General features: G+C 38.2%; 1 protein-coding gene across 1 annotated transcript in view; it reads right to left on the bottom strand.

The window, feature by feature from the left end:
• Nucleotides 1–12,962, bottom strand: part of EIF5B (eukaryotic translation initiation factor 5B) — an 87,370-nt gene that overhangs the window by 17,002 nt on the left and 57,406 nt on the right. Inside the window, 4 exon segments of the mRNA XM_006172356.3 lie at nt 1,293–1,434; nt 2,174–2,241; nt 5,995–6,105; nt 6,287–6,394. Of these exon segments, the coding sequence (XP_006172418.1) occupies nt 1,293–1,434; nt 2,174–2,241; nt 5,995–6,105; nt 6,287–6,394 (429 nt within the window).

The raw sequence follows: 12,962 nt of genomic DNA, 5'->3' as shown, positions 1-12,962 counted from the left end.
CTAAGTATATATTCAAAGGAAACAAAAATGTTTTCAAAAACTTTTATAGATTTATTCATAGCCACTTTACTAACAAAAAAACTGAAAATGGAATCCATCCAAGTGTCCTTAGTATAGGACATTTGTATGTATGTAAAAGGATACTGTGGTATTATCTAGATAACAGAATATTACCAACAACAAGAAAAAAACTCATGATACCTGCAACAATATGAATGTGAATGATAATATGAGTACTATGAGCAAGATGAAAGATTACACACTGTATAATCCCACATACATGAAATTATAAAACAGGCAGAATTAGTCTGCCATGTCAGAAAGAGCAGTGTTTGTTTGGAGTTAGAGTGCAATAGGCTGACTACAAAAGAGTATGATGAGGGGCCGGCAGATGGCATAGTGGTTATGTTGCTGGACTCCCACATGACCGACCACAATTTGAGTTCCAGACCCAGTGGCTTGAAACTCATGCTGGGTGTGTGTGTGTGCGTGCATACCCAAAATCCCAGGAGAATGGAAGAGGAGGGATTATAGCATGGCCGTCTCCCCCAAAAGATGATTTCTCACTTTCCCTCTCACTGTCTTTCTCTCTCCAGCAAGTGTCCACGCCTTAAGGCAAAAAAAAAAAAAAAAAAAAGAGAGAGAGAGTAGCTGAGAATATGGAGATAGTCTATATCCTAAGTGGTAGCAGCTACATCTGTAAAAACATAAGCTGGACACTCAGCATAAAGTATACTGTCTTATATGTTCTATTACTTTTATTTTTTAACTTTTTATTTTATTTATTTTTAAATTTGACCAGAAAGAGAAACAATGAGAGCAAGAAAGTGAGAAAGCAAGCTGCAAGGTGTGGGAATCGAACCGCAGTCGGCCATGTGGGAGTCCAGTGCCCTTAACCACCATGCCACTTGTCCCCCTTTTTTCTTTTCATTTTAAAGACAGGGTTTTGCTGTGTCCTGATCCTCCTGCCACAGCATCTTAACTGGAACTGCAGGTCCATACTACCATGCCTGGCTCTCTCCCACACCAGGACCTCATTTGTTGCCTAGGCCAGCCTCAAGCTCGTAATATTCCTACCTCAGTCTCCTGGGTTGCTTGGAGCACAGGGATATGCCACCTTGCCCAACACCAGGCCAGACAAGGAAATGCACCTGGAGCTCTCGTGTGGTCCCAACCTGCAGAGCCGGCATCCTAGCAGCACACACCATCACCACTGGACCTGTACTACCTTCTTGTCTCTCAAAAACTTAAAAATCATCTCATCCAAATGAAATTTTTCATGAAATGCTTACCTTATTGAGTGCAACAATGAAGGGGCATTTTTTAGATTTGAGAAGGTTGATTGATTCAATTGTCTGGGGCTCCAAGCCATGCATAATATCAACAACTAAAATGGCAATATCACAAAGAGAGCTTCCCCTGTTTCTAAGATTACTGTGAAAAATAGAAAAAAGATGGTTAAGTAGAAAATTCTCAAATTAGTACTGTTTTTGAACTTAAATTTTTTTATGTAAAACCTACACAAACAATAAATAAAATAAATGCATTAAATTGTTCACGTGTTATTAGCCCTTAATTTTCCACATACTCATCCCATAGATAACACTGAATTGACATCAGTTGGAATAAATTAGTTCTACAAGTTACTCTAATAGCTCTGCCAATTTTACTGACCAAGATTTTTTATGTTAACGAATGCTGAGTCTTGGGCTGGCAGGTGGCGTGGTGGTTAAGGATGCTGGACTCCCACATGACTGACCACAGTTCAAGTCCCGGACCTGGGAACTTTCTCTCTCTCTCTCTCTCTCTCCTCTCCTCACCCCCTCACTCTGTCCCTCTGGTCAAATCTAATTAATTAAATAAATAGTTAAATAAATAGTAAAATAAAATAATTTTTTTAAAAAAGGAAGAAGAATGTGAGTCCAAGTACAATATTCTCACAAGGCATAGACCAGGTATGTACTAGGATTTGCTCTGCAAAGGAGATACAATTCCCACCATAAAAATAAGAATGCAAATAAAACATCACTAAATCAAAGAGGTACAGAGGAAGGTGGTTGTTAAAGGGATCACAAATCTCAAATTAATACCCACATGTTTAACTCCACTGAGCTTTTAGACTTAAGAACTCCAGGAAGTTTGCTTGGTAACAGAAGACTCACATTACTCTTACCTGAAAGACTCATGCCCAGGAGTATCAATAATCAGCATTCCTGGAATCCGTACATTCTCTCTATCAAACTAGAAAAAATAGGGAAAGTGCAAAACTTAAGGAAATCAGAACAATGTAAACTTTTACAAAGCAAGTCTCCTGCTGTGACCACTTAAAAATTACTCCACGTCCTTTTCCAAATGAGCAGTTTTAAAACAGTGAGTCAGCCAGTAAAACATAAGAGTTAATATTTTCATCTATATCAAAAAGTGCTTTGAAGTGAAATGAGAGATTACCACCTTTCTTTTTTTCTTTTTGGAGAGATTTTTGCTATAGGGCATGTGCGTTAGCCACAAAGACAGCAAGAAATCACCCCACAGGGGAGATGGCTACACCTCAATCCCTTCTCCAGTCTCCTCTTGGGATTTTAGGCATGCATGCACATGTGCCTGGTGTACGTTTCAAGATTCTGGGTGGGCCTGGGACTCAAACTGCAGTCAGCTACATGGGAGTCCAGTGAGGTGACCACTACACCATCTGCTGGCCCCATCAATTACTCCTTTCTTGAGGTTATAAAACTATTGTGCAGTCTTAAGTTTGGGCAGATTCCTTTTTTAAGAATTATTCTATTTAGCTTTATTTATTTATTTTTAATTTGACCAGAGAGGGACACAGCGAGAAAGAGAGCGAGCGAGTGAGCGAGTGCAAGCTGCCAGGTCTGGGACTCAAACCGTGGTCGGCCATATGGTAGTCCAGCACCCTTAACCACCATGCCACCTGCCGGCCCCAAGTTTGGGCAGATTCTTAAGTGGTAAAACAAATGATAAAGCACTCATCTGAGATCATCTATAAAAAGCGAACACACAAGGTGCTTCTCAGTTTGGTGAAAATTTATCTAGTTCCTCCCAACCACCCCCCTTTTTTAAAAGAGACAACAGGGTCTCACTACATTTCCCAGGCTGGCCTTGAACTTGTAATACGATCCTCCTGCTTCAGCTTCTAGAATAGTTGGGATTATAGGCAAGTGTCACCACACCCAGCAATTTAGTCCAACTGAGAAGCAATTCTAAACTTCCCAAAACATCCCAAGAGTATAGCTTAAGAAAATTGTAAGAAATGTGGTATATTATACCACATAATCAAAAATAGAATTAAATAATTCATACCCTGCTTTATTTTAAATGTCATGAATATCTGATATTCTGGATGAAAGCACATAAATGAAAGGAAATAAAACAGGCCTCACTTGGACATTTTTTAAAGTTTACTATAACGTGTGCACACTCGCCAGAGGCAGAGGGAGGGGTGAGAAATCACTCCCCAGGGAGATGGCCAGGCCACAAACTCCTCCTCGTTCTTCTCTGGGGATTTTGGGCACTCATGTACACACATGAACCTGGTCTAATTTTCAAGCCGCGAGGTCCGTGACTCCAACCATGCAGCTGGCCATGTAGGATCCAACCGCCTTAACCTATACACCCTCCACTGGCCCTTGGAGATTCCTTTTTCATCTAAAACTGGTAACGAATCTCTCACAAACACAGCTTTTTACTATGCTTCTCTATACTTTTATTCATCTTCAAGCAATTTTTTCAAAACTGTTTCCTGCTTTATGTCAAAATTATTCAACTGTAAAATGTTTCCAATTTGCATCTGGTGGTCTTAAATCAACATTCGCTGAGCACCGTAATTATTTCCATTCAGTGTCTTGAGTATAAACAATAAATAATTACAATTGTAATGGTTATTCTGAAAACTTTAATATGGGCCTAATAATAATCTTGCTCTTTAACTATGCCAATTTCTGGCAACTGTCAGAGCTGTGATGAACCCTCCAATGACTAACACATGGAAATACTATTTAAAACACAATTAAAAAAAATGAAAATTTTAAATTATAATACTGAAAAGCTGTAATCAAGAAAACCATCTAAAAACAAAGATTCAAAACTACACACTTAACTAGAACACTGCATAATGGAAAACTAACCCAAAACAACCAACACCAAGACTCAATGACCACATGCCTTTAAAGATAAATATCAGTTCATGATCGTATTTAATAGAAATACTTTATGCAAGAATAAACTGAACATTTAAGATACTTCAGGAAAGGAAATGTGAACCAAAGCTTTTTCTATGTGAACATATTTTCAGGCTACAAAACAACTCCTGAATATTAAACAACTCAAGAATATTAGGATGTACTAGAAAACAAGCTTCATAAAATTCTATTTCAAACAAACAAAAACTGGAAAGAGAAGCTCATAAACCCCTTCTACATGGAGAACCAAGACTGAAAAATAAAGGCAAACACTAGCAAGTAATAATATGTGCTCTGTTTTTCCATTTATTGCTTTTTAATTCCAGATTTACTATTTCACCTTGTCTATGATAATAGAAGAGGGAATTGTTTATAAGGCCTACTTCTGGATCTAGGTCAGTTTCTGTATTAGATCAGCTACCAAGTAGCATGGATGCAACCAAAACTTGAACTATACAAAAAAGACTTAGGAGTCAACTACTGGGCAAAGACGAGAACAGCTCAGGACAACAGTAACAAAAATAAACTGAAACACAGTAAATATATTTAAATGTATAAATTCAAAATAAACCAAGATAAAACCAAATTAGTCACTCTTTATTTTAAACACTGATAAATGAAAGTAAGGGATCAGGCATTAATTCTTTCTTTCCTAAGCATATTATCACTGATTAACAAACAGCAGTTTCTCACTGAAGTAATCCACTCTTTATTGATAATGGAATAGAACAGTTACATTCTGTAACCTATCACACATCTGAAGTAGAAGTTACCTTAAAAATTAGTTGTGTGTGTGAAGAAGAGGGTTTTGATTGGGAAGGGACACCTGGAAAGCTTCTGAAGTAATTAGAAAAGCTGTAGCTCCTAAGGGTGACACTTAATGAGCGCTTGCATTACAATGACTTACTAAGCTTTATCTCATTGTGTTATACTTAACATAAGTAAATTTAATATCTCCACGCAAGGATAAAATATACACTTAGAGATAAAAGAAAGGGGAATTAATCTGAAAGAAGGAAAAAAAGAGTTGGGGAAGAATCAGATTTTTTAAAAATGGTAACATTATTAATCCAAGGGGGAGAATCACATAACTTCAGAATCGTGGTTGCCTTTGGGAGAGAGGGAGGGAAGGAAATGGAATGAGTGCTTCTATATTATGTAATGCTTTAGTCTTTAAAAACAACCTGAAGTGGGCTAGACTCTTAAGGGAGTCAGATCCCACCTGGCCAACCACAGTTAGAACTCTAGCCCCAGCAACTAGAAAAACATCCTGGACGTGCCTATATGTACGTGACCAAAATCCTGATAAGATGGGCAAATGGAGAAGAAAGGATCGTGGCATGACCATCCCTCAGTGGGGCAGTACTGTCTCTTATGAGTACACATGACATCATCAATTGAAAACAAAAAAATAAAGCAAAATGGGCAAAAGATTATATATGTTAATTCCGAATGGCAAACATAAGTGTTACACTAGTCTCTCTGTTCTTTGTCTGTTTGAATTAATTTATGCCTAAATATTGGTTACAGATTAAAACACACAAAATACGGCATACTGGTAATGTGGTGGTTGTGACACTGGAATCCACATGGACGACTATATGGTTCAAGTCCTAGACATAGCAGCCTGAAAAACACAGCAGGTATTTGTACATGTGTGCAGAAAATCCTGAGAAGACTGGAGAAGGGATTATGGCGTGGTCATTCCCCCCAGTGGGTAATTTCCTTCTCTCTCCCCCCACCCCATATAGTACATGCACTTTATAGCAAAACTAAAAAGAAAACAAAACATACTTACATTTTTAATCATCTTAGTCTGTTCATTAATAGCTTCAAGGGGAACATTGGTGGCCCCAATTTGCTGTGTGATACCACCTGCTTCACCATCTTGTACATGTGTGTGACGAAGCTGTGAGAAGACAGCAAATTCAGATTGGTATTTCAAAGTTGAAAAAAAAAATGAAAGAAATACGAAATTAGCAACTTCTTTATTATAAAAAGAACTGCCTATATGTGCTATGTTTTTTAAGCTTTCTTATAAAGTATTACTTATTTCGAAAGTTGTATCAATGCATAGATTATTTTCTTACCTTATCTAGAATTTTTGTCTTCCCTGTGTCCACATGTCCAAGTACACAGATGACAGGGGCTCTCAGCTTTTCTGTATTTACATTTTTACTATGTTCAAGTCGCCGTTTCTACAAATAAAAAAATAATCACTAAATATTTTCCAAATTCCACTACCCTTATTTTCTTAATTATTTTGCTTTGGAAAGAGAATGCCACAATCTACATCCAAGTTCTTTGTTGATGTGATCACATCACATTGCATTTCATAATGTGAACTTTACAATTTCCACCATGACACCTTTGAACAAGAAGAAACCTGTTTACAAAAGAGTTCAGAGTAGCACTACTAAATATGTCAAATATCACCACAAACTTTCCAAACAGCTGTGAACACAGCTAAGTTAACAATGAACAGAAAAGGAATTGACCTTTCCTTCATAGTGACTATATATTAGGCCATCAGGAAAGTTAGGACATATTTTTCTGTTTTTCTATGCAAAAATATATCATGATTTTCCAGACAATCCAATATTTATGTGGCAATTTATCAAAAAGAAGCTATTCCATTTTCAAAATGCACAGGAATCTAAAACATGTAAATATTTTTAAAGCAATTTATTTGACACTTTATGAATTATAAAACCTCTCAACAAAGACAGTGCTGAAGTCTCATCTTACCTAAGTCTAATGACATTTCCTGCCTAACCAAGGCACTATCGCTTTTACTGACAAGTGGGAAGGCTGCTTCCTTTGACCGCACTGTGTTTTCTGTGGTAGCATTTACTGAGTGTACCAGCTCACAAAGACCAAACAAAAACATTTCAGTACAGTTCTCTAAAACTACCACCTTTTAAGGTTGGCATTCAAATAAGAGAGACTTCTATCCAAACTGGGAAATAATGTCATTTACGAAGCTATATTCTGCCTAAAAACTATTTTTATACAAGTCCTTTACTTCCATTTCTAGCATTAGACACTAGATTTTCAATAAAGAAACTTTTAGGAATGTAAAAAGTAAGATGCTAGTGATGAGTACAAAGTAATATTTATTACCAGCAAAGAGTAGCTAATACGTGACAGAGAGAGCAAGAGTTCACAATTTAAAGGTGAACATACAACTTCAATCAGGATTTGGTATGTTGAAAATTCAAACTGCCTTTCTCTCCCACTTGGTGAGGTGTTATCATTTTCCAAAGGGCAATGAAGCACAAGAATACGTTCTACCTCCAAGTACTTATACTGGAGCGATGACAAGTGCACGAATGTGTACATGTACAGTGTGTTCACTGCAGTACTGTTTGTAACAGTGAAAAGTTACAGCCATTTAATGTAGCTTAAGTTGGGTTTGTTTTTTCATTCCCCGCCAACTCGGAAGTCACAGCTGGAGATTTCTTAATGACTGTTACCCAAACTCCACAGTGGACATACAGCTGGAGCCTGAAGAATCATGTGGGTATAAAGTCCTTAACTGAATGGAGAATCTGATCTAGTCGAGAGGGAATTTCTAGAAAACTATGATGTGTAGGAAAGTTTTTGATCTATATATAGTTTGTCATGAACTGAACTGTATTTCCCCCCAATTTTTCACACTGAAGTCTTTAGTCCTATGCATTTGAAAAGAAGGCCTTTAACGAAATGATTAAGATTAAATAGGTCATAAGGGTAGGGTCCTAATCTGACAAAACTGTCCTTGTAAGACAAGAAACAGACACCCAAGATTGACCTCTCTCTCTACACACACACAGAGGAAAACGCACAGCAAAGAGATGAACACCTGTAAGCATGATGAGCGCCCTTCCCAGAAATCAGTCCTGCTGACACCTGGATCTTGAACTTCTAGACTCAAGAAATGTGGGAAAATAAATCTGTTGTTTAAACAACCCAATCTGTTGTATTTTCTTAAGGTGACCTAAGCAGAACAATACAAAGTTAAGGAACGCCCAAGGAGGCCGAGGTGTATTCCTCTGAACCCCAATGGTCAAAGCTGCTCATGCCTCCACATTTCTCCAAGACCACCGACCCCAGGATGATGTGAGGCTCAGGGAGTGAGGCACATTCACCTTCACCACGCCAGCACTCTGGTTCCGAGGCTCCATCTCTCCACTAGACTAGAAGGTTCTCAGTGTTGCTTCTGGGCCTGCTTCCAGCTGCTTATTAGAACCTTGCTCAGCAATGGACAATTCTCTGGCTGCAGCCCTCATGCTCCACAGTCACTGAGGCCTTGGACAAGTGGTTACAGACTGTGTTCATGGGCGTGCATCACAGAAAGTTGCTGCCAAAGCAGGCATTTTGGCAGTCTCGGCTTTGACTTTTGCTGAGCTTTGTTATTCCAACTGTCATGGTACAGGTATCTGCAAAGCTGTTGCCATGCTGTGCCTTTTTTTTTTTTTTTGGAGAGGTTTTTGCTATAGGGTGCGTATGCTCGCCAGACAGACAGAGAGAGACATAGAGACAGAAAGCGAGAAATCACCCCCCAGGGGGGATGGCCACGCCGCAATCCCTTCTCCTCTATTCTCCTCTCGGGATCTTGGGCACGCACGCACACACGCCCGGCGTGAGTTTTAAGCCACCGGGTTGGGGATGCGAACCGCAGTCAACTACGTGGGAGTCCAGCGACATAGCCATTATGCTAACTGCTGGTTCCCTCCATGCTGTGCCTTTTTGATGTAATAACCTTAAGAACTGATTGTGTGCCTCTTTGCCTTGCTCTGTCATGCTCATCAGCTTGAAATAAAGAACAACATTGTGGGCATATCTCTACTGTTAGACAGATCTCTTTTCTAATCAGTTATTTTCAGAAATGAATTATTGAAGAAAAGGTTTGAAGGGTTTCCAGAAATTATGAGACTGAGTTCTGTACTCCGACGAGTTAATGGGGTTCTCTCCAAACATCTCACAACACTCACGGTATAATTAAACACTATGATAAGAGCTTTTGCTGTTTAATTTATCGATCTCTTTAAGAGAATTCAGCTTTACTATTTACTATTACTATTAATAATGGACAAAGGGAAAGACTGTTGTCATGAGTGCACACTTTGCAGAAGTTCAGTTAATAGCAACTACTGACAGTTACATATCTTAGAGAAACTTTAAAATAAGGGAATGCTAACACCACACATGAAGAATTTCTCAATCCAAGGGAAAAAAATCTTAGAGAGCTTTTTGAATATAAAGAAGTTCATTTAAGGAAGAGGTCCACCTTGTAGATATGTCAAAATATTACGAATTCTGAACTGAGATGTGATGTTCAAATGTATTAGACTTTTCCTAATATAATCTGCCCACAAATACAAAGTTACAAGAATTGTTATTTTCCCACTACAGGAACCTCTCATGTGAATTGTATTCTAGAAAAGAAAGTTGTTTTTTTTTTTTTTAAATAAAATACTGGGGCTGGCAGGTAGTGTAGTGGTTAAGGCACTAACTTCCCACATGGTCGGTCACAGCTCAAGTCCCAGACCCAGTGGCTTGAAACTCATGCCAAACATGTGTGTGTGCGTGTACAAAATTCCAAGAGGAGAATGGAGACAAGATTATGATGTGGCCATCCCGCCGAGGGGTGAATTCTCATTTTCTGTCTCTCTCTCTCTGGCAAGCACACATACCCTATAGCAAAAATCTCAGTAAAATAAAATACTGTATAATAAAAAATAATAATAACACAAAGATAAATGAGGATCCTTCCATAAAACTGAATACAAAATGTAGCTGGTAAATGTGTTCAAGCAGCACATCTTGAATAATATCATCAAGTGGTCACCAAATCCTCTCCCCCACAAAAATAAACCTAGACAAAAGAGTGAAAAACAACCACTTACAAACTCTAGATATTGGCCAGAAGTACATAACAAATGGAACAACATTTAATTCAAGATAGAACAACGGGAGCGTGGGGACTCTAAGGCTACAGCTGCTTCCCCCCCCCCCACAGCCGCAGCTCTGGGGCACAGTGATACTGAGAGAGGGACAGAGGGCTCACATCCTAGGGCATTATCAAAAGCAGCATAGATCTCAATGACTAATAAAGAGGAAAAGCCTCTCGGGATCTTGGGCACGCACGCACACACGCCCGGCGTGAGTTTTAAGCCACCGGGTTGGGGATGCGAACCGCAGTCAACTACGTGGGAGTCCAGCGACATAGCCATTATGCTAACTGCTGGTTCCCTCCATGCTGTGCCTTTTTGATGTAATAACCTTAAGAACTGATTGTGTGCCTCTTTGCCTTGCTCTGTCATGCTCATCAGCTTGAAATAAAGAACAACATTGTGGGCATATCTCTACTGTTAGACAGATCTCTTTTCTAATCAGTTATTTTCAGAAATGAATTATTGAAGAAAAGGTTTGAAGGGTTTCCAGAAATTATGAGACTGAGTTCTGTACTCCGACGAGTTAATGGGGTTCTCTCCAAACATCTCACAACACTCACGGTATAATTAAACACTATGATAAGAGCTTTTGCTGTTTAATTTATCGATCTCTTTAAGAGAATTCAGCTTTACTATTTACTATTACTATTAATAATGGACAAAGGGAAAGACTGTTGTCATGAGTGCACACTTTGCAGAAGTTCAGTTAATAGCAACTACTGACAGTTACATATCTTAGAGAAACTTTAAAATAAGGGAATGCTAACACCACACATGAAGAATTTCTCAATCCAAGGGAAAAAAATCTTAGAGAGCTTTTTGAATATAAAGAAGTTCATTTAAGGAAGAGGTCCACCTTGTAGATATGTCAAAATATTACGAATTCTGAACTGAGATGTGATGTTCAAATGTATTAGACTTTTCCTAATATAATCTGCCCACAAATACAAAGTTACAAGAATTGTTATTTTCCCACTACAGGAACCTCTCATGTGAATTGTATTCTAGAAAAGAAAGTTGTTTTTTTTTTTTTTAAATAAAATACTGGGGCTGGCAGGTAGTGTAGTGGTTAAGGCACTAACTTCCCACATGGTCGGTCACAGCTCAAGTCCCAGACCCAGTGGCTTGAAACTCATGCCAAACATGTGTGTGTGCGTGTACAAAATTCCAAGAGGAGAATGGAGACAAGATTATGATGTGGCCATCCCGCCGAGGGGTGAATTCTCATTTTCTGTCTCTCTCTCTCTGGCAAGCACACATACCCTATAGCAAAAATCTCAGTAAAATAAAATACTGTATAATAAAAAATAATAATAACACAAAGATAAATGAGGATCCTTCCATAAAACTGAATACAAAATGTAGCTGGTAAATGTGTTCAAGCAGCACATCTTGAATAATATCATCAAGTGGTCACCAAATCCTCTCCCCCACAAAAATAAACCTAGACAAAAGAGTGAAAAACAACCACTTACAAACTCTAGATATTGGCCAGAAGTACATAACAAATGGAACAACATTTAATTCAAGATAGAACAACGGGAGCGTGGGGACTCTAAGGCTACAGCTGCTTCATCCCACTCCTCCCACAGCCGCAGCTCTGGGGCACAGTGATACTGAGAGAGGGACAGAGGGCTCACATCCTAGGGCATTATCAAAAGCAGCATAGATCTCAATGACTAATAAAGAGGAAAAGCTAAAACCGCAACTAGATCAAGATATCAGCACTGGTGAGATCAAAGATCAGCCAGAAATTTAACAGGGAGGTCTGTAGAGTAAGACAGATTAGGCACTGATAACATAATGCCAGAGGCCAAAGAAATTTATACCTTTAGGAAGACATAACAAGAATAAACATATCTGTATTTAACTGAGCTCTAAAATACATGAAGAAAAAACTGATAGTATTAAAGTGAGAAATACACAATTTGACAAAAGAAATGAGACTTCAATAATGGACAAAAAACTAGACAGAAAACAAGCAAGTATACAAAAAAAACCTGACTACCGTCACCACCAAACAACGTAATGGAACACTGAGCCCATGTATCAGAATATAAGACATATTTTCCAAGAAAAACAACATGCTCGGGAATAAAACAAGTTTTATTTTTAAATGACAGAAACTCTCTACCACAATGGTCAAAAACTAAGATTAACAACAAAAGGAAATTTTGCAAACCTACTAATATTTAAAATTAAAACAAAGCACTTTTAAATAACACATAAATCAATGAATAAACTGTAAGGGAAACTGGAAAATATTTTGAGCTGAATGAAAACAAAAACATAACATATTAAATGTTATGGGATGCAGCCAAAGCAGTTTTTAGAAGGAAAATGGTACTGCAAATGTCTACATAGTTTGAAAAAAGAACATTCTCAAATTTATAATTTAAACTGTCGACTTGAGAAATGAACAAAAGAAACTAAACTCAAACTTAAAAACAAATAAAAATCAATTAATAAGGAAATAAAAATATTCAATGAAACTAAAAGTTGGGTCTTCTGAGAAAATTGAAAACATGAAAAACCTTTAGCTACAGATCCCAAGAATAAAAGAAGAAACAAGGGTCAGCCAGTGGTATTACAGCTAAGGTGGCTGGATTCCATATGGTCAGCCGTGTGGTTTGATCCCAGATTTGGCAGCTTGAAAGACGCACTGGATGTGTGTGCATGAGTACTAGAAATCTTGAGAGCAGAATGGAGAAGAGATTCAGTGTGGCCGTCTTCACTGTGGGGTGCTTTCTCATCGTCTCTCTGTGGAAAGCACGCGCGTACACACACCCACACCCACACACACACACACTACAGCAAATTTTAAAAA

This window comes from Tupaia chinensis, unplaced genomic scaffold, assembly GCF_000334495.1.
Source record: "Tupaia chinensis unplaced genomic scaffold, TupChi_1.0 Scaffold144276_1, whole genome shotgun sequence".
NCBI lineage: Eukaryota > Metazoa > Chordata > Mammalia > Scandentia > Tupaiidae > Tupaia > Tupaia belangeri.
Note: the sequence above shows the minus strand (reverse complement) of the source record. Positions and strands in the feature narration are given on the sequence as shown.